Below are 22569 nucleotides of genomic sequence, written 5' to 3'. Positions count from 1 at the left end.
TTCTCCAGGGGATCTTCCCGACCCAGGGATTGAACCCAGGTCTCCCACATTGCAAGCAGACGCTTTAACCTCTGAGCCACGGATAAATATAGCTTTTATTATGTTGAGGTATGTTCCTTCTGTTCCTGCTTTCTGGAGAGTTTTTATCATAAATGGATGCTGAATTTTGTCAAAGGCTTTCTCTGCATCTATTGAGATAATCATATGGCTTTTATTTTTCAGTTTGTTAATGTGGTGTATTACATTGATTGATTTGCAGATATTGAAGAATCCTTGCATCCCTGGGATAAAGCCCACTTGGTCATGGTGTATGATCTTTTAAATGTGTTGTTGGATTCTGATTGATAGAATTTTGTTGAGGATTTTTGCATCTATGTTCATCAGTGATATTGGCCTGTATTCTTTTTATTTGTAGCATCTTTGTCAGGAAATGGCAACCCACTCCAGTATTCTTGCCTGGAGAATCCCATGGACAGGAACCTTGCGGGCTGCAATCCATGGGGTCACAAGAGTCGGACATGACTGAGTGACTTTGACTTGACTTGACTTGTCAGGTTTTGGTATTAGGGTGATGGTGGCCTCATAGAATGAGTTTGGAAGTTTACCTTCCTCTGCAATTTTCTGGAAGGGTTTGAGTAGGATAGGTGTTAACTCTTCTCTAAATTTTTTTGTAGAATTCAGCTGTGAAGCTGTCTGGACCTGGGCTTTTGTTTGCTGGACGATTTCTGATTAGAGTTTCAATTTCCATGCTTGTGATGGGTCTGTTAAGATTTTCTATTTCTTCCAGGTTCAGTTTTGGAAAGTTGTACTTTTCTAAGAATTTGTCCATTTCTTCCACGTTGTCCATTTTATTGGCATATAATTGCTGATAGTAGTCTCTTATGATCATTTGTATTTCTGTGTTGTCTGTTGTGATCTCTATTTTCATTTCTAATTTTATTGATTTGATTTTTCTCCCTTTGTTTCTTGATGAGTCTGGCTAATGGTTTGTTAATTTTATTTATCCTCTCAAAGAACCAGCTTTTGGCTTTTTGCTATGGTCTCTTATTTCTTTTGCATTTATTTCTGCCCTAATTTTTAAGATTTCTTTTCTTCTACTAACCCTGGGGTTCTTCATTTCTTCCTTTTCTAGTTGCTTTAGGTGTAGAGTTAGGTTATCTATTTGACTTTTTTCTTGTTTCTTGAGGTATGCCTGTATTGCTGTGAAGCTTCCCCTTAGCACTGCTTTTACAGTGTCCCACAGGTTTTGTGTTGTGTTTTCATTTTCATTTGTTTCTATGCAAATTTTGATTTCTGTTTTGATTTCTTCTGTGATTTGTTGGTTATTCAGCAGCGTGTTGTTCAGCCTCCATATGTTGGAATTTTTAATAATTTCTCTCCTGTAATTGAGATCTAATCTTACTGCATTGTGGTCAGAAAAATTGCTTGGGATGATTTCAATTTTTTTGAATTTACCAAGGCTAGCTTTATGGCCCAGGATGTGATCTATCCTGGAGAAGGTTCCGTGTGTGCTTGAGAAAAAGGTGAAATTCATTGTTTTGGGGTGACATGTCCTATAGATATCAATTAGGTCTAACTGGTCTATTGTATCATTTAAAGTTTGTGTTTTCTTGTTAATTTTCTGTTTAGTTGATCTATCCATAGGTGTGAGTGGGGTATTAAAGTCTCCCACTATTATTGTGTTACTGTTAATTTCCCCTTTCATACTTGTTAGCATTTGTCTTACATATTGTGGTGCTCCTATCTTGGGTGCATATATATTTATAATTGTTATATATTCTTATTGGATTGATCCTTTGATCATTATGTAGTGTCCTTTGTCTCTTTTCACAGCCTTTGTTTTAAAGTCTATTTTATCTGATATGAGTATTGCTACTCCTGCTTTCTTTTGGTCTCTATTTGCATGGAATATCTTTTTCCAGCCCTTCACTTTCAGTCTGTATGTGTCCCTTGTTTTGAGGTGGGCCTCTTGTAGACAACATATATAGGGGTCTTGTTTTTGTATCCATTCAGCCAGTCTTTGTCTTTTGGTTGGGGCAATCAACCCACTTACATTTAAGATAATTATTGATAAGTATGATCCCGTTGCCATTTACTTTGTTGTTTTGGGTTTGAGTTTATACACCCTTTCTGTGTTTCCTGTCTAGAGAAGATCCTTTAGCATTTGTTTGAGAGCTGGTTTGGTGGTGCTGAATTCTCTCAGCTTTTGCTTGTCTGTAAAGCTTTTGATTTCTCCTTCATATTTGAATGAGATCCTTGCTGGGTAAAGTAATCTGGGCTGTAGGTTATTTTCTTTCATCACTTTAAGTATATCTTGCCATTCCTTCCTGGCCTGAAGAGTTTCTATTGAAAGATCAGCTGTTATCCTTATGGGAATCCCCTTGTGTGTAATTTGTTGTTTTTCCCTTGCTGCTTTTAATATTTGTTCTTTGTGCTTGATCTTTGTTAATTTGATTAATATGTGTCTTGGGTGTTTTGCCTTGGGTTGATCCTGTTTGGGACTTTCTGGGTTTCTTGGACTTGTGTGATTATTGGGTGATTATTTCCTTCCCCATTTTAGGGAAATTTTCAACTATTATCTCCTCAAGTATTTTCTCATTGTCTTTCTTTTTGTCTTCTTCTTCTGGGACTCCTATGATTCGAATGTTGGGGCATTTAACATTGTCCCAGAGGTCTCTGAGATTGTCCTCATTTCTTTTAATTCGTTTTTTTTTTTTTTTCTCTCTATTTATTTCTACCATTCTATCTTCTACCTCACTAATCCTGTCTTCTGCCTCCATTATTCTACTATTTGTTCCCTCCAGAGTGTTTTGGTTATAATTTATTGCATTATTCATTACATATTGACTTTTTTATTTCTTCTAGGTCTTTGTTAAACCTTTCTTGCATCATCTTAATCCTTGTCTCCAGGCTATTTATCTGTGATTCCACTTTGTTTTCAAGATTTTGGATCATTTTCACTATCATTATTTGGAATTCTTTATCAGGTAGATTCCCTATCTCTTCCTCTTTTGTTTGGTTTGGCTACACTTATCCTGTTCCTTTTCCTGCTGGGTATTCCTATATCTCTTCATCTTGTTTATATTTCTGTGTTTGGGGTGGCTTTTTTGTATTCTGGCAGTTTGTGGAGTTCTCTTTGTTGTGGAGTTTCCTCGCTGTGGGTGGGGTTGTAGTACGGGTGGCTTGTCAAGGTTTCCTGGTTAGGGAAGCTTGTGTCAGTGTTCTGGTGGGTGGAGCTGGATTTCTCCTCTCTGGAGTGCAATAAAGTGTCCAGTAATGAGTTATGAGATGTCAATGGGTTTGAAGTGACTTTGGGCAGCCTGTATATTGAAGCTCAGGGCTATGTTCCTGTGTTGCTGGAGAATTTGTGTGGTATGTCTTGCTCTGAAACTTGTTGGCCCTTGCGTGGTACTTGGTTTCAGTGTAGGTATGGAGGAGTTTGATGAGCTCCTGTCGATTAATGTTCCCTGGAGTCAGGAGTTCTCTGGTGTTCTCAGGATTTGGACTTAAGCTTCCTGCTTCTGGTTTTCAGTCTTATTTTTACAGTAGCCTCAAGACTTCTCCATCTATACAGCACCGTTGATAAAACATCTAGGTTAAAGATGAAAAGTTTCTCCACAGTGAGGGACACCCAGAGAGATTTGCAGAGTTACATGGAGACAAGAAGAAGGAGGAGGGAGATAGAAGTGACCAGGATGAGATGAGGTAGAATCAAAAGAGGAGAGAGCAAGCTAGCCAGTAATCACTTCCTTATGTGTGCTCCACAGTCTGGACCCCTCAGAGATGTTCACGGAGTTATACAGAGAAGAGAAGAGGAAGGAAGGAGACAGAGGTGGCCAGGAGGATAAAGTGAAGTGAAGTGAAGTCACTCAGTCGTGTCTGACTCTTAGCGACCCCACGGACTGCAGCCTACCAGGCTCCTGTGTCCATGGGATTCTCCAGGCAAGAGTACTGGAGTGGGTTGCCATTGCCTTCTCCAATAGGAGGATAAAGGGAAGAATCAAAAGGGGAGAGACAGATCTAGCCAGTAATCAGTTCCCTAAGTGTTCTCCACTGTCTGGAACATACAAAGACATTCACAGAGTTGGGTAGACAAGAGAAGGGGGAGGGAGGAGATGGAGGCGACCTGGTTGAGAAAAAGGAGAGTCCAAAGGGGTAGAAAGCAGTCAAGCCAGTAATCTCACTCCCAAGGAAAAATGGGTACTGAAGATTGGGTTCTTAAAGGTACAAAATTGATAACAAATACCAAAAAGCAAAGATTAAAAATCTAGAGTAGAGGTTGTATTTTCAAAAATTCAATATTATAGAAAAAAAAGTTACAAAAATTATTTTATATATATATGAAGTTTGCTTTAAAAATTAGGGTCTCTCTCTCTCTTTTTTTTATTTTTTGCAAAGTAATCAGTTCAGTTCAGTTCAGTAGCTCAGTCGTGTCTGACTCTTTGCGACCCCATGAATTGCAGCATGCCAGGCCTCCCTGTCCATCACCAACTCCCAGAGTTCACTCATACTCACGTCCATTGACTCTGTGATGCCATCCAGCCATCTCATCCTCTGTCGTCCCCTTCTTCTCCTGCCCCCAATCCCAGCACTGGAATCTTTTCCAATGAGTCAACTCTTTGCATGAGGTGGCCAAAGTACTGGAGTTTCAGCTTTAGCATCATTCCCTTCAAAGAAATCCCAGGGCTGATCTCCTTCAGAATGGACTGGTTGGATCTCCTTGCAGTCCAAGGGACTCTCAAGAGTCTTCTCCAACACCACAGTTCAAAAGCATCAATTTTTCAGTGCTCAGCTTTCTCCACAGTCCAACTCTCACACACATACATGACCACTGGAAAAACCATAGCCTTGACTAGATGGACCTTTGTTGGCAAAGTAATGTCTTTGCTTTTGAATATGCTATCTAGGTTGGTCATAACTTTCCTTCCAAGGAGTAAGCATCTTTTAATTTCATGGCTGCAGTCACCGTCTGCAGTGATTTTTGAGTCCCCAAAAATAAAGTCTGACACTGTTTCCACTGTTTCCCCATCTATTTCCCATGAAGTGATGGGACCAGATGCCATGATCTTCATTTTCTGAATATTGAGCTTTAAGACAACTTTTTCAGTCTCCACTTTCACTTTCATCAAGAGGCTTTTTAGTTCCTCTTCACTTTCTGCCATAAGGGTGGTGTCATCTGCATATCTGAGGTTATTGATATTTCTCCTGGCAATCTTGATTCCAGCTAATAGTAGGTTATAAAAATGAAAATTAAAGGAGTAATAGAGGGCTTAAAAATAAAAAAAAATTTAAAAAATTAAAGAATGATAGTATAGTAAAAATATATCTAGGACTTTTTCTGGTGTTGTTGTGGGCAGTGTGGGGTCAGTTCCTTTTCAGATAGTTCCTTGATGCGGCTTATATTTCTCAAGATCTATAGGCCCCTTCCTATGTAGTTGGTGCTATCTACAGGGTTTTAATCTATTGCACCTGTCACTTCCAAGATGTTCCCTCAGTTTTAGCTTCTTCTGTTTGCTGGTCTCTTCAGTGTCTAATTTCTGCCCTCTTGCAAGGGGCCAGTGGTGGATGCTTTTTTAGGGTCACTTGTTCAGTCGTGCTGTGGGGAGGGAGGGACGCTGCAAACAAATACTGGTGTGTGCTCACAGTGTCTCGGCCACACTGGGTTTGCCCCCGCTCATGGTGTGTGTGCTTTCCCTGTCTACACTGCTTAGGCTCTAGGTTACTCTGCTGGGAACTGTCTGAGGCCTGCCCTCGGTTTTACGCACTTCCCAAGTCTAAGCCACTCAGGTTCAGGTACTTGGGTAGTCCTCAGAGGTGCAGACTCAGTTGGGCCTGCGTTTTGTGCCCTTCCGAGGTCCGAGCAGCTCAGGTGACGAGGTGTTTGGTGAATGCGGTCGCTGTGACTTATCGTCTTCCCCATCCCTGCCACTTGGTTTTCTGGGTGTACAACCTGCGCACCTTCTCAGGCGGATGTTGATCATCCAGAATCCCAAGGAGTCTTGGTTAGGAATGAAGCCTGCTTGCAGTTTGGTAGATAATGCCTCTCTGGGGCCGTGATTGCCCTCTTCCGGCTCTGGCTGCCCTCACCTGCCTGTTACCAGAAGGGGATGGGCCAGTCTGCAGGTGGGTAGCTCTGCTCAGTCCTTTGTTCTGTGAGTGAGCCTTGCGGTGTCTTAGGTTAGGGCTTTTTGCGAGGTAGCTATCCCACAGTCTGGTTTGCTGTCCGGAGTTAGTTCCCTCAGATTGCCCTCGGGGCATTCAGGCCTGGTCCTTACTCTAAGCAATGCAGCCCGTGCCTCCCTGCCCAGCCCCCGCGTGCTAGTGGTGGATGCGGGCGTCTGTACTGTTTCTCTGCTGGGGGAGTTACCATTAGGCTCGTAATCTGTGGGTTTAAATTATTTATTTATTTTTCCTCCCGGTTATGTTGCTCTCTGTGGTTCCAAGGCTCGCCACAGACTTGGCAGTAAGAGTGTTTCCTGTGTTTGGAAACCTCTCTTTTTTAGACTCCCTTCCCAGGACGGAGCTCCATCCCTACCACTTTTGTCTCTCTTTTTATCTTTTATAGTTTTTCCTACCTCCTTTCTAAGACAATGGGCTGCTTTTCTGGGTGCCTGATGTCCTCTGCTGGCATTCAGAAGTTGTTTTGTGGGTTTTTCTGAGTGTTCAAATGTTCTTTTGATCAATTTGTGGGGGAGAAAGTGGTCTCCCTCCCCTATTCCTCCGCCATCTTCTGGTATTCCCATTTCTTTCAGAATTTTCCACAGTTTATTGTGATCCACACAGTCTAAGGCTTTGGCATTGTCAATAAAGCAGAAATAGATGTTTTTCTGGAACTCTCTTGCTTTTTTGATGATCCAATGGATGTTGGCAATTTGATCTCTCGTTCCTCTACCTTTTCTAAAACCAGGTTGAACATCTGGAAATTCATGACTCATGTATTGTTGAAGCCTGGCTTGGAGAATTTTGAGCGTTACTTTGCTGGCGTGTGAGTAGAGTGCAATTGTGCAGTAGTTAGAACATTCTTTGGCATTACCTTTCTTTGGGATTGGAATGAAAACTGACCTTTTCCAGTCCTGTGGCCACTGCTGAGTTTTCTAATTTGAGTGCAGCACTTTCATAGCATCATCTTTTAGGATTTGAAATAGCTCAACTGAAATTCCATCACCTCTACTAGCTTTGTTTGTATTGATGCTTCCTAAGGCCCACTTGACTTCAGATTCCAGGATGTCTGGCTCTAAGTGAGTGATCATACCATTGTGATTATCTGGGTCATGAAGATCTTTTTTGTATGGTTCTTTTGTGTATTCTTGCCGCCTCTTCTTAACATTTGCTTCTGTTAGGTCCATACCATTTCTGTCCTTTATTGAGCCCATCTTTGCATGAAATGTTCCCTAGGTATCTCTAATTTTCTTGAAGAGATCTCTAGTCTTTCCCATTCTATTGTTTTCCTCTATTTCTTTGCATTGATGACTGAGGAAGGCTTTCTTATCTCTCCTTGCTATGCTTTGGAACTCTGCATTCACATGGATATATCTTTCCTTTTCTCCTTTGCTTTTTGCTTCTCTTCTTTTTACAGATGTTTGTAAGGCCTCCTCAGACAGCCATTTTGCTCTTTTGCATTTCTTTTTCTTAGGGATAGTCTTGATCCCTATCTCCTGTATAATGTCACGAACTTCCTGATAATTTATCAGGTATCCTGATAGTTTATCAGGTACTCTGTCTATCAGATCTATCTAGTCCCTTAAATTTATTTCTTATTTCCACTGTATAATCATAAGGGATTTGATTTAGGTCATACCTGAATGGTCTAGTGGTTTTTCCTACTTTCTTCAATTTAAGTCTGAATTTGGCAATAAGGAGTTCATGGTCTGAACCACAGTCAGCTCCTGGTCTTGTTTTTGCTGTCTGTATAGAACTTCTCCAACTTTGGCTGCAAAGAATATAATCAATCTTATTTTGGTGTTGACCACATGGTGATGTCCATGTGTAGAGTCTTCTCTTGTGATGGTTAGATAGCATCATCAAATCAATGGACATGAATCTGAGAAAATTCCATGAGACAGTGAAGGAAATGGGAGTCTGGCATGCTACATTTTGTGGGGTTGCAGAGTCGAATACAACTTAGCAACTGAATGATACTCCTAGGACATAGCTGTGTTCACCAGCCTGGAAGCTCTCTGAATCCTGTTTGTTAGGGATTTTTATGGAGGTTTCCTCATGCAGGCATAATTGATTATTAATTAGTTTTCCAGCCTCTCTCTTCTCTTCAGAGGAGGGGGGATAGGGCTGAAAATTCCAAGATTCTAATCATGCCTTAGTGTTTGAAGACCAGCCACCATCTAGGATGCATCAAGCATCACCTCCTTGGAATAAATGATGCACCTATCATCCAGGAAATCCCAAGGTTTTCAGGAACTCTGTGTCGGGGACTGGCGTCAAAGACCAAATATTAGCAGGAACCAGGGCTTTCCAGGGGCTTACCTTATAATTCAGTTGCTAAAGAATCTGCCTGCATTGCAGGAGACCTGGGTTCCATTGCTGAGTCTGGAAGATCCCCTGGAGGAGGAAATGGCAACCCACTCCTGTATTCTTGCCTGGAGAATCCCATGGACAGAGGAGCCTGGTGGGCTACAGTCCATGGGGTTGCAAGAGTTGGACACAACTTAGCGACTAAACCACCACCAGGGCTTCCCTAGTGGCTCAGATGGTAAAGAATCTGCCTGCATCTCAGAAGACCTGGGTTTGATCCCTGGGTCAGGAAGATCTCCTGGAGAAGGGAATGGCATCCCACTCCAGTATTCTTGCCTGGAGAATCCCATGGACAGAGGAGCCTGACAGGCTGTGGTCTGTGGGGTTGTAAAGAGTTGGACATGAGTGAGCATCTTTCACTTTCAGGGACAGAGACCAACATATGTATTTCTATCATTTTACAGTGATGAAATTTTTTTCTGAATTGTTTATCAAAGAAACAAGAAAAATTATGATTTTTTTTTTGTTAAAGAAATGTTTGTTTAATTTTCGCTGTGCTGGGTCTTCATTGCTTTGTGCAGGCTTTCTCTAGTTGTGAGCAGGCATCACTGTTGTGGTGCTCGGGATTCTCACTGTGGTGGCTTCTTGAGTTGCAGAGCATGGACTCTAGGCACGCAGCAGTTGTGGCACGCGGGCATAGTTGCCCTGCAGAATGTGGAATCTTCCTGGACCAGGGATTGAACCTGTGTCCCCTGCACTGGCAGGTGGATTCTTCTCCACTGTGCCACCAGGGAAGTCCAATGACTGTTTTATAAGATGAGTTATTTGGCTTTATGAAAGCATAATTGTGTTTTCCCCCTTCCTGTTTAGGCTAATCATAAAGACGGAATTCTTGCCTACAAAATATCGAGGCTACATGCTCCCCTTGTCTCAGGTGAGTGAAGCCAAATTCTACCCAGTCTTCAGATCCCAGTTTTTCTCCTGGTCGGTTGATGGTCCTTTGATCAGCACACTCCTGGTACTTGGTACCAGCCAGAAAGCATTAGGGATGCTTGACCACAAAGGTCATTTCCAAGGCTTTCTGAGCCAGGACTTCTATCATCCATTAATCCAGCAGCAGCATTTAGAGCACAGTAACCCCTTCCCCAGGAAACAGTCCACTGGCTGGTTTCACTAGAATGACAGCCGCTCAGGAATGCATCTGGTATGAACTTTCTCTCCCCATTGAGTCTTCAGTGGAGGCACACTCTCAGCACCCCTTCTAGAGTCTCCCTTGTGGACAGTAGTGTGCATAACTGGCCCGTGCCTGTGAGCGCTTTTGTAATCTCCTCCTCCCAGCTGAGCCGTTTCCCCAGGTGAGAAGATGAGGATGTCTCCCACCGCTCCTCAGACCCCTGCTGGCTACTGACTAGAGGTTTTGCATCCAGAAGCTCCATCAGTCTAGGTGCCCTTGTACCATCTTTGATGTCATCCTTATCCTAAAGCCCTGACTTTCAGAGGACCCAGGAAGGTGATGACCCTTCCCACTGAAAAATATATTAATATATTTGGTGATGAATAAAGCAGTAGGAGAATATTTAAAATTTTATTTTTGATTTTTCTGACACTAAATTTAGACAACAACAATAAAAAATGTAGGCAAACAAATGCTAACTCTTTATATCCCTCCCAGCTTTCTGCTTATCTTTGTCAAGATAAATGCCCACATTTTCAATAGTTAGGGGTTGGGTTTTACACTGAATGTGATTTAATAGGTGTGATCCGGTTCAGGCTCACCTGTGGACATTTTCTCTTCCATCTACTCCTATTGCTTTTGTCATGATCCCATGTCATGACATTGTTTTATCTCATTGCTGGTTTTATTTTCTGGGTCTTTTGGGGTCATCTAATTGATGAATCCAATGGTTTTAGGTGGCTAATGGGTTGGCCAAAAAGTTCTTTTGGGTTTCCCATAACATTGCAAGGGAAAAACTGAACAAACTTTTTGATGTTTCTTTGCACCGCCCACCCCTCCCCGCCCCAAAATATTTACCTACAATGAAGAGCATCTTCTTACTACTGAGCCACCACAGAAGCCCTGGTGCAGTGTCTAACAGCAAATCCTGTTGCCTTTACCTCCAAAACATGTGCCAAATCCATCAAACAGGAAAAAAAAAATTTTTTTTTCTTATAATTTCACTACTAAAATCCTTTTCAGTGCCACATATGCTGTTACCCAGTCTGCTACAGTGGCTTCTTACTGGCCTTCTTACACATTGCTTTTTCAGAAAGATCATCCCTGATCACACAAGTCATTCTCACATTACTTTTTTCTTTCTTTTTTTTTTTTTTCTAATTTTATTTTATTTTTAAACTTTACATAATTGTATTAGTTTATAGCTCTTACTACTTTCTGAAATATTCTTGCTGTTTTAAAAATAGACTTCCTTGGTGATGAAATAGTTACCCTGTAAGTGGCCCCCCAAAGGGTCTTTTAAAGTATTATCTTCTCTCCATCTCTGTGAGGTGGAATGGAGTTATCATCTATTCTTCATCTTCCACTGGGAAAATAATGCTCACGATAACACTCGGACCTGTTTTAATTCCCAACTCATGAGGGTGGCTGCCATGCTCTTTGTTGATATAAAATAATCTCAAGATAAATTTTTCAGGACAGAAAGCAGAATTGAGAAATATTTATATTATCTTACCCTTTTAAGCAAAGAACAAAATGTATCCTCATTAGCTTGTATATGTTTAGAACAGGGGAGGTTCTTGACATTGTACAGGAGACAGGGATCAAGACCATCCCCAGGGAAAAGAAAAGCAAAAAACCAAAATGGCTGTCTGGGGAGGCCTTACAAATAGCTGTGAAATGAAGAGAAGCACAAAGCAGAGGAGAAAAGGAAAGATATAAGCATCTGAATGCAGAGTTCCAAAGAATAGCAAGGAGAGATAAGAAAAGCCTTCCTCAGGGATCAATGCAAAAGAAATAGAGGAAAACAACAGAATGGGGAAGACTAGAGATCTCTTCAAGAAAATTAGAGATACCAAGCGAACATTTCATGCAAAGATGGGCTCGATAAAGGACAGAAATGGCATGGACCTAACAGAAGCAGAAGATATTAAGAAGAGGTGGCAAGAATACACAGAAGAACTGTATAAAAAAGATCTTCACAACCCAGATAACCACGATGGTGTGATCACTCACCTAGAGCCAGACATCCTGGAATAGGTCTAAGGTCAAGTGGGCCTTAGAAAGCATCAGTATGAACAACGCTAGTGGAGGTGATGAAATTCCAGTGAAACTATTTCAAATCCTGAAGGATGATGCTGTGAAAGTGCTGCACTCAATATGCCAGCAAATGTGGAAAACTCAGCAGTGGCCATAGGACTGGAAAAGGTCAGTTTTCATTCCAATCCCAAAAAAAGGTAATACCAAAGAATACTCAAACTACCACACAATTACACTCATCTCACATGCTAGTAAAGTAATGCTCAAAATTCTCCAAGCCAGGCTTTAACAATATGTGAACCGTGAACTTCCAGATGTTCAAGCTGGTTTTAGAAAAGGCAGAGGAACCAGAGATCAAATTGCCAACATCTGCTGGATCATGGAAAAAGCAAGAGAGTTCCAGAAAAACATCTATTTCTGCTTTATTGACTATGCCAAAGCCTTTGACTGTGTGGATCACAATAAACTGGAAAATTCTGAAAGAGATGGGAATACCAGACCACCTGACCTGCCTCTTGAGAAACCTATATGCAGGTCAGGAAGCAACAGTTAGAACTGGACATGGAACAACAGACTTGTTCCAAATAGGAAAAGGAGTATGTCAAGGCTGTATATTGTCACCCTCCTTATTTAATTTATATGCAGAGTACATCATGAGAAATGCTGGGCTGGAAGAAGCACAAGCTGGAATCAAGATTGCCAGGAGAAATATCAATAACCTCAGATATGCAGATGACACCACCCTTATGGCAGAAAGTAAAGAAGAACTAAAGAGCCTTTTCATGAAAGTGAAAGAGGAGAGTGAAAAAGTTGGCTTAAAGCTCAACATTCAGAAAATGAAGATCATGGTATCCGGTCCCATCACTTCATGGCAAATAGATGGGAAAACAGTGCAAACAGTGGCAGATTTATTTTTCTGGGCTCCAAAATCACTGCAGATGGTGACTGCAGCCATGGAATTAAAAGACGCTTACTCTTTGGAAGGAAAGTTATGACCAACCTAGATAGCGTATTGAAAAGCAGAGACATTACTTTGCTAACAAAGGTCCGTCCAGTCAAGGCTATGGTTTTTCCTGTGGTCATGTATGGATGTGAGAGTTGGACTGTGAAGAAAGCTGAGCGCCAAAGAATTGATGCTTTTGAACTGTGGTGTTGGAGAAGACTCTTGAGAGTCCCTTGGACTTCAAGGAGATCCACCCAATTCATCCTAAAGGAAATTAGTCCTGGGTGTTCATTGGAAGGACTGATGCTGAAGCTGAAACTCCAGTAAGCAAAAAACCAAAATGGCTGTCTGGGGAGGCCTTACAAATAGCTGTGAAATGAAGAGAAGCACAAAGCAGAGGAGAAAAGGAAAGATATAAGCATCTGAATGCAGAGTTCCAAAGAATAGCAAGGAGAGATAAGAAAAGCCTTCCTCAGGGATCAATGCAAAAGAAATAGAGGAAAACAACAGAATGGGGAAGACTAGAGATCTCTTCAAGAAAAAAGAGTTGACTCATTTTAAAAGACCCTGATTCTGGGAGGGATTGGGGGCAGGAGGAGAAGGGGACGCCAGAGGATGAGATGTCTGGATGGCATCACCGACTCGATGGGCGTGAGTTTGAGTGAACTCTGGGAGATGGTGATGGACAGGGAGGCCTGGTGTGCTGCTATTCATTGGGTCGCAAAGAGTTGGACACGACTGAGTGTCTGAACTGAACTGAGAACAGCTTCAGAAGGATGGAAGAAACTGGTGATACTGGTTTCTTCTGAGAAGAGGAACTGGATGGAAGGAAACTGGGAGAAAAGAGGAATCCATTCGCAGTGCTCTCCTTTGTACCTTGAGTTATGAACCAGTGACTGCATTTATTCAAGAAAAGAAAGTCTATGTCTTGGGCCTGAGGTGTTTTTAAACTTTGATGGCATTGCTGTCCCCCTGTCTTGCTGAGCCTCCTACCTGTAGACAAGCAAACGGAGTCATGGAGAAGTGAATAACTTCACCAATTCATCCAGTCCTGGAGGTGGGGCCGCTCCTCAAGCAAAGCCTCTGTCCCATCTCATCCTCTTACAATGCAGGTTGAGGCACTCCTGGAGTGGGGGTATGGAGTGCATGTAATCCAGTTCAGTTGCTTAGTTGTGTCTGACTCTTTATGACTCCACGGACTGCAGCACGCCAGGCTTCCCTGTCCGTTACCAACTCCCTGAGCTTACTCAAACTCATGTCCATCAAGCTGGTGATGCCATCCAACAATCTCATCCTCTGTCATCCCCTTCTCCTCCTGCCTTCAATCTTTCCCAGCATCAGGGTCTTTTCCAACGCGTCAGTTCTTCACATCAGGTGGCCAAAGTATTGGAGTTTCATCTTCAGCATCAGTCCTTCCAGTGAATATTCAGGACTGACTTCCTTTAGGATGGACTGGTTGGCTCTCCTTGCAGTCCAAGGGACTCTCAAGAGTCTTCTCCAACACCACAGTTCAAAAGCATCTATTCTTTGGTGCTCAGGTTTCTTTATAGTCCAACTCTCACATCCACATGTGACTATTGGAAAAAAGGAGGGCTTTAACCTTCCTTCTCTCCCCTAGGTTTTCTGGCTGGCTGGCTCCCTGCTCATCATCGGCCTGGCCTCCGTGGTCGTCCCCACCATCGGGTGGCGCTGGCTTATCCGTATTGCCTCCATCCCTGGCATCATCCTCATCATGGCCTTCAAGGTGATGAAGCTTGTGGGCTCCCTCTTGACCTCCCCTCTGGTTGGCCCAGTGGCCTTCTTGGCCTGCAGATATCTTTCTCACGCCCAGGATCTTTCTCCTTTATTTAAGTATCTGTCTCTGTCGGTTTATGAGAAAAGGGTGTTTTGGCAGATTTAATGCACAAGCCCAGTCATGAAGCTGTGAATGCAGGATATGTTTGGGGGAGATCAGGCAGGCAGTGAATTGTAGAGTGAGGGGTGCTGGGGGGAGGCCAGCTGGAAAGACAGGCCTGTGTCCAGGTTACAAAGAGCCTGGAGGACCAGGGGCCCTGGCGACGTGGCAAGGGTTGCATGCTGGGGAACAGGTACTGGGTTTTGTGGAGGCTGGTGGGAGGGAAGATGGAAAAGGTCAGAAAAGCAGTTAGAAACAATCAGATTAATCCTGGTGGGTGATAAGGATGACCTGAACTGCACTCTGGCTGGGGAATGGGGAAGAGGATACTGCTGGGGGAGATGCTTTGCTGAGGAAGAAGCCACTGGTCTTCATCGGGGGAGGCACCAAGAGCAGGGGGCCCTTCAAGTTGATTCTCAAGGTCCTCGTGTCAGTGGAAGGCTGTGCTGTTTTCTGAGTGTGGTATTCAGAGTATGCCACCATCAGTGGGTCGAAGCCCTCTGTGATTGGGATGGTTCCTGCACTGTGGAGAGTTCTTGGGTTCCTGGGGAGGGCCTAGGTGATGGAGGAGTAGAAAATCAGTAAAAAGTAAAGCAGTAGAAAGAGCCCTGGGAGGCAGGTCTTTACAGATTGGGTGTAAGAATTTCATTGTATTAGGTTGGTTGGGCCAAACTGGTGTACAGCTTAGTATCAATCCACTGTCACCCTAGACGGGATGATGGCAAGGAAACGGCCACTTCTCGTTCTCACAGGACTGCACGAGTGCACCTGCTGTATTCTTGCCACAAAGCTCGCTGCATCCTTACTTCTCTGGAAACTGGGATGGTGTAGTGTATGAAACTGTGATGGTCGTATCTCTGGGGTCCACAGCAGTTGCAATTCTGATGTTCTTTGTCACCTATGCCCAGTTTATCCCTGAATCTGCTCGGTTCAATGTCTCCACCGGGAACACTCAGGCTGCCCTGGCTACACTGGAACGCATTGCCAAGATGAACCGCTCAGTCATGCCAGAGGGGAAGCTGGTGGAGCCCATCCTGGTGAGTCGGTCTCAAACCAGGGGTCATCAGAAATCCCCTTAGTGGTGGAAGGTGAGAGGGAAGGGGACCTGAGCCCTCCAGGGGCAGGACTAGGAAAAGAATGGAGGAAAATGAGCCTAAATCCAGCTCCGCCTTGAGCCTGGTGGAGCCAAGTAACGCAATATCACTTTTTTCCCCCCAAATTTTATTGAAGTATAGTTGGTTTACAATGTTGTGTTTAATTTCTGCTGTACAGCAAAGTGACTCAGTTACATGTTTTTTCATAATTCTTTTCCATTATGGTTTATCATAGGCTATTGAATGTAATTCCATGTGCTATACAGATGAGGCAGTCAACATCTGCCAATCCTGGATTTCCAATCCTCCTTGCCCCCCGCCCCCCTCAACAACCACAAGTCTCTTCTTTATATTTGCGGGTCTGTTTTGTTTCATAGATGAGTTCATTTGTGTCATATTTTAGATTCCACATGGAAGCGATACATTTGTCTTTGACTCAAACTTCACTTAGCGTGGTAATCTCTAGGTCCATGCGTGCTGCTGCAAATGGCATTATTTCATTCTTTTTAATGGCTGAGTAGTAACCCACTGTGTGTGTATATGTGTGTATACACACACACACACACACACACACACACACACACATTACACCACATCTTCTTTATCCACTCATGTATCAGTGGACATTTGGGTTGTTTCCATATCTTGGCAGTTGTAAATAGTGTTGCAATAAATACTAGGGTGCATGTATCTTTTTGATTTATAATTTTGTCTGGCTATATGCCCAGGAATGGGATTGCTGGGTCATATGGCAATTCTATTTTTAAAGTATTTTAAGGAACCTCCATACTAATTTCCTTAGTGGCCACACCAGTTTACATTCCCACCAACAGTGTAAGAGGATTCTCTTTTCTCCACATCCTTTCTGGCATTTATTACTTGTAGACTTTTTATTGATGGCTGTTCTGCCTGCCTGCCATCACTTTCCTCATCAACAAAATGGAAATAACAGCATCTGTCTTACAGAGCTAGTCACATGTTATTGCCACACTGTTTATAGCCGAGAGATTGTTTTATAATTTTATTTTCCTTGTACTGGCCTCGTCTTACTGATACCAACTGTATAAACCTCATAAATGATTTTTTCAAAGCAAAATTTGGCATTTAAATTCTATTTTTAGGGTCATTATCGAGAGTTATTGACGTTTTTTACTTTTTTATTGTTGTCAAAGTCAATTTTTACAGTTCCTTTTTTGTCTCCCTCCCCTTTGTGTTGGGTTAATTTGGTTTCTTATTTAATATGTAAATGCTGGATCTGTGTGTGTTTAACTGGATATAAGAAGCATGGAACAGATCTAGCTTTGCCATATCCAAATAACTAACACTGATGTATTTTTATTGACTAATCCATCCCCTATGTATTTAAATTTATTGCTGACTATTATGTTCTAAACAAGCTTCCCATGTGGTGCTAGTGGGAAAGAACCCACCTGCCAATGCAGGAGACTTAAGAGATGTGGGTTTGATCCCTGGGTCAGGAAGATCACCTGGAGAAGGAAATGGCAACCTGCTCCAATATTCTTGCCTCGAGAATCCCAGAACAGAAGAGCCTAGTGGGCTGTGGGCCATAGAGTCGCAAAGAGTTGGACACGACTGAAGCAACTTAGCAGGCATGTTCTAAATATTAGGTTTGTTCAAATATATATGGGATTTATTATATACTAGAACATTAGTTGTTGGTCTAATGTAACAATTATAGTATTTTATAATAAGTTTTCATACTTATAAAGTACGTACTCATTATCAAAGTTCTTTTTCAGAATTTTCCAAGCTATTTTCTCAGGCCTATTTTTCATTGCCATTGCTGCTGTTGTTCAGTCACTAAGTTGTGTCCGACTCTTTGTGATCCCATGGATTGCTGCACACCAGGCTCCCCTGTCCTTCACTGTCTCCTGGAGTTTGCTCAGACTCAGGTCCATTGAGTCAGGGATGCTATATAACTATCTCATCCTCTGCAGCCCCCTTCTCCTTTTGCCTTCAGTCTTTCCCAGCATCAGGGTCTTTTCCAGTGAGTAAGTTCTTCGCATCAGGTGGCCAAAATATTGGCATTTCAGCATCAGTCCTTCCAATGAATATTCAGGGTTGATTACCTTTACAATTGACTGATTTGATCTTGCAGTCCAAGGGATTCTCAAGAGTCTTCTCCAGCACCCCATTTTGAAAACATCAGTTATTGGTCCTTGATGGTCCAAGGCTTAAGGTCCAATTCTCTACCATACTTGACTACTGGAAAACCATAGCTTGACAGTACAGACCTTTGCTGGCAAAGTGATGTCTCTGTTTTTTGATATGCTGTCTAGGTTTGTCATAGCTTTCCTTCCAAGGAGCCAGCGTCTTTTAATTTCATGGCTGCAGTCATCATCTGCAGTGATTTGAGAGCCCAAGAAAATAACTGTCACTGCTTCCACTTTTTCCGGTTCTGTTTGCTGTGAAGTGATAGGACCAGATGCCATGATGTTATGTTTTTGAATATTGAGTTTTAAGTCATCTTTTTCACTTTCCTCTTTCACCTTCATCAAGAGGGTCTTTAGTTCCTCTTCACTTTCTTCCATTAGAGTGGTATCATCTGCATATCTGAGGTTGTTGCTATGTCTCCTGGCAGTCTTGATTCCAGCTTGTGATTTAACCAGCTCAATATTTCATGTGATGTTCTGTGTATATAAATTAAATAAGTTGGGTGACAATGTACTGCCTCAATGTCCTCCTTCCCCAATTCTGAACCAGTCAGTTGTTCCATGTCTGGTTCTTAACTGTTGCTTCTTGACTTACATACAGATTTCTTAGGAGACAGGTAAGCTGGTCTGGTAGTCCCATCTTTTGAAGAATTTTCTACAGTTTTTTGTGATCTACACAGTAAGAGGCTTTAATGTAGTCAATGAAGTATGCTGTAATTAGTAATGTAGTAATGTAGTCTGTAGTAAGTAATTAGTAAGTAATGTAGTCTGCTTTAATGAAGCAGAAGTAGATGTTTTTCTGGAATTTCCTGCTTTCTCTATGATCCAACAAATGTTGGCAATTTGAACTCTGGCTTTCTAAACCCAGCTTGTACATCTGTAATTTCTCAGTTCATATACTGCTGAAGCCTAGCTTGAAGGATTTTGAATATAACCTTGCTAGCATGTAAAATGAGCACAGCTACACAGTAGTTTGAACATTCTTTGGCATTGCCTGTTTTTGGAATTGGAATAAGAACTGACCTTTTTCAGTTCTGTGGCCACTGCTGAGTTTTCCAAATTTGCTGACATATTGAGTGCAGCACTTTCACAGCATCATCTTTTAGGATTTTAAATAGCTCAGCTGGTGTTCCATCACCCCCACTAGCTTTGTTTATAGTGATGCTTCCTAGCCCACTTGACTGCATACTCCAGGATGTCTGATTCTAGGTGAGTGGCCACATCATTGTGGTTATCTGAGTCATTAAGATATTTTTTGTATAGTTCTTTGTATTCTTGCCATCTTTTCTTAATCTCTTCTGCTTTTGTTAGGTCCTTACCATTCCTGTCCTTTAGCATGCCCATCCTTGCATGAAATACTCCCTTGATATCTCCAATTTTCTTGAAGAGATGTCTAGCCTTTCCCATTTTGTTGTTTCCCTCTATTTCTTTGCATTGTTTGTTGAAGAAGGCTTTCTTATCTCTCCTTGCTATTTTCAGGAACTCTGCATTCATTTGGGTGTATCTTTCCCTTTCTCCCTTGCATTTCACTTCTCTTCTTGTCTCAGCTATTTGTAAAGCCACCTCAGACAACCACTTTGCCTTCCTGCATTTCTTTTTCTTTGGGATGGTTTTGGTTACCGCCTCCTATACAGTGTTACAAACCTCCATCCATAGGCACTGTCTACCAGATCTAATCCTTTGAATCTATTCATCCTGTCCACTGTGTAATCATAAAGGATTTGCTTTAGGTCATATCTAAAAGGCCTAGCAGTTTTCCCTACTTTCTTTAATTTAAGCCTGAATTTTGCAATAAGCAGTTCGTGATCTGAGCCACAGTCAGCTCCTGGTCTTGTCTTTGCTGACTGTATAAAGCTTTTCCATCTTCAGCTGCAGAGAATATCATCAATCTGATTTCAGTACTGGTTATATGATGATGTCCATGTGTATAGTCATCCCTTGTGTTGTTGGAAAAGGGTGTTTGCTGTGACATATGTTTTCTTGACAAAATTCTGTTAGCCTTTGCCTTGCTTCATTTTGTACACCAAGGCCAAATTTGCCTGTTACTCAAGGTATCTCTTGACTTCCTGCTTTTGCATTCCAATCCCCTATGCTGTTAATTTTTTTTTTTTTTTTTTTGGTGTTAGTGCTGGAAGGTCTTGTAAGTCTTCATAGAACCATTCAACTTTGGCTTCTTCTGCATTAGTGGTTGGGGCATAGACTTGGATTACTGTGATGTTGAATGATTTGCCTTGGAAATGAACCAAGTGAACCAACCAAAATTGAATGATTTTTTTTTTTTAGAAGAACTTTAAAGTGAAGTGGGAGTGAAGATCTCTTTAAGCCCCTATTTTCATTTCCTTTGGATATATACCCAGAGGTGGGGTTGCTAGATTCAAAAGCAGAGACATTACTTTGCCAACAAAGGTTCATCTAGTCAAGGCTATGGTTTTTCCTGTGGTCATGTATGGATGTGAGAGTTGGACTGTGAAGAAGGCTGAGCGCCAAAGAATTGATGCTTTTGAACTGTGGTGTTGGAGAAGACTTGAGAGTCCCTTGGACTGCAAGGAGATCCAACCAGTCCATTCTGAAGGAGATCAGCCCTGGGATTTCTTTGGAAGGAATGATAATAAAGCTGAAACTCCAGTACTTTGACCACCTCATGCGAAGAGTTGACTCATTGGAAAAGACTCTGATGCTGGGAGGGATTGGGGGCAGGAGGAGAAGGGGACGACAGAGGATGAGATGGCTGGATGGTATCACTGACTCGATGGACGTGAGTCTGAGTGAACTCCGGGAGTTGGTGATGGACAGGGAGGCCTGGCGTGCTGCGATTCATGGGGTCCCAAAGAGTCGGACATGACTGAGCGACTGATCTGATCTGATCTGATGGAAGTTCTACTTTTAATCTTCTGAGGACTGTCCATACCACTTTCCACAGTGGCTGCACCAATCTATGGCAGAGCCTGATCTTGACCCAGCTGTTCCTCCATGCCTCAGATAGGTCCAGGGCAGCAACAGCTCTCCCCACTCACCTCCTCACATCTTACTCCCTCAGGCATTGTATAATCACAACAGGAGGGTGATGTCAAGGGTACAGGTCTTCTGTGTCCTGCACACAAGTCAGAGGTGGGCTTTTCTGGGTGTTCCTGACTTTCCCAGGACATCACTGATGACAAAAGCATTGTAATCCCACTGCCACCTGGCCTGGTGCTGGATGTGTTGTGAGATAGAATGTGCTTGATAAAAATGCAAAAATGAGAATTCAATGCCCCAAACTTCCTCACGTTCACAGTTTTCATTTGGTAAGGTGTTCTTACTTTGCTTTGTGGAGTGTTTCCCCTAATTATTCCACATGCCTCAAAACCCAGTTGTGAAACAAGAACCTTGAACTTTCTTCCGAAGAATTAAGGATGCTTCTGTTATTCTAATTTTTTTTTTTTTCTGGATTTTGGAAATAAAAGTTTGTGGTTCAGAGGTCAGGACCCTACTATTAGGCAGTATCAGCTCTCTCCTACCTTTCTACCAAGATACTGACAATTACATTTTATCATGCAAAGCATGGTGGGAAGACTAGTTGCTAGGCAACAAGGATTAAATGAAAGAAGTTGTTATGCTTTGTAGAAACTGGCACATAATCTCTGGCTGTGAAATTTTGATTGTCAATAGCATAAAAAATAAAATTGGGTTCAGAGAGAGAAAAAAATTTAGAGACAAAACCATGGACAGCTGAGTGATCATGAGGGTCTGATTGTAGAGTTTTTTGCTGTGGACCATTTTTTTAAAGTCTTTATTGAATTTGTTACAGTATTGCTTTTGTTTTGTGTTTTGTTTTTTTTTTTTTTTGGCCAAGAGGCCATGTGGGATCTTAGCTCCCCGACCAGGGATCAAACCTGCACCTTCTGCATTGAAAGGTGAAGTCTTAATCACTGGACCATCAGGGAGTCTCTGATGCGTATTTTTTTTTTTTTTTTTTAACCCAGTAGTTGCTCCAGGACTGAGGAGCACTGAGGTCCACTTCTCTCCTCTTTCCTTTTTCCCTCCTCGCTCTTCCACCCCTCCTCCTCCATCTCCTATCCCACTGAGTATTAGTTCACTTGGGCTGCCATAATAAAATAGCATAGACTGGGTGTCTTAAACAACAAATATTATTTTCTCACAATTCTGGAGGCTAGATGTCCAACGTCAAGGTGTTGCAGAGCTGGTTTCTTCTGAGGCTCCTTTCCCTGGCTTTTAGATGTCCGTCTTCTCCCTGTGTCTCCATGTCATCTTCCCTATGTGTGTATTCTGACCTCATTTTATAAGGACATCAGTCATATTGGATTACAATCCACCCTAATGACCTCATTTTAGCTCATTTAACTCTTTAAAGACCACATCTCCATTCTCAGTCATCTCTACAACCGCCCCCTACCCTCCTTCCTCTTATATCCTTCTCTTCTCTCCCCCTTCTTTCTTTCTCCCCCTTCATTTCTCTTGACTTCAGCTTGCTGCCTCCATCCCTCATGCCCATTAAATGATCTTGTTCTTCTCCACGGTGGTCTATTGAGCAAGGCCTTGTGAATACAGAGTTGTAAGCGAGGGACCCTGCCTTCAAGTCTCCTAAATCTGGTTAGAGAGGTAAGACTCACATAGGAAAGTATCAATAACATAACAGAACCCAGATGCCTAGAACCAGGCGAGTGGCCTGGGAAGCAGGGTGTGGAGGATCAGAGCAGAGAGGTGACTGTGAGCCAGGTTGGCAGAGCCACCTGCAGGGAGAAGTGGGACAGACATTGCACACTGAGAGGAGAGGAAGCCTT

The 22569-nt window shown here is 42.4% G+C and overlaps 1 protein-coding gene across 4 annotated transcripts in view; it reads left to right on the top strand.

The window, feature by feature from the left end:
- The window catches only part of SVOPL (SVOP like), a 134316-nt gene that overhangs the window by 22340 nt on the left and 89407 nt on the right, over positions 1 to 22569 (top strand). For all 4 annotated transcript variants that reach the window (XM_061414844.1, XM_061414846.1, XM_061414847.1 and 1 more), the window contains 3 exons: positions 9340 to 9403; positions 14245 to 14370; positions 15429 to 15557. In XM_061414844.1, coding sequence (XP_061270828.1) covers positions 9340 to 9403; positions 14245 to 14370; positions 15429 to 15557 — 319 coding nt within the window. The remainder of the gene's footprint in view (positions 1 to 9339; positions 9404 to 14244; positions 14371 to 15428; positions 15558 to 22569) is intronic.

This window comes from Bos javanicus, chromosome 4, assembly GCF_032452875.1.
Source record: "Bos javanicus breed banteng chromosome 4, ARS-OSU_banteng_1.0, whole genome shotgun sequence".
In the NCBI taxonomy this organism is placed as follows: Eukaryota; Metazoa; Chordata; class Mammalia; order Artiodactyla; family Bovidae; genus Bos; species Bos javanicus.
Note: the sequence above shows the minus strand (reverse complement) of the source record. Positions and strands in the feature narration are given on the sequence as shown.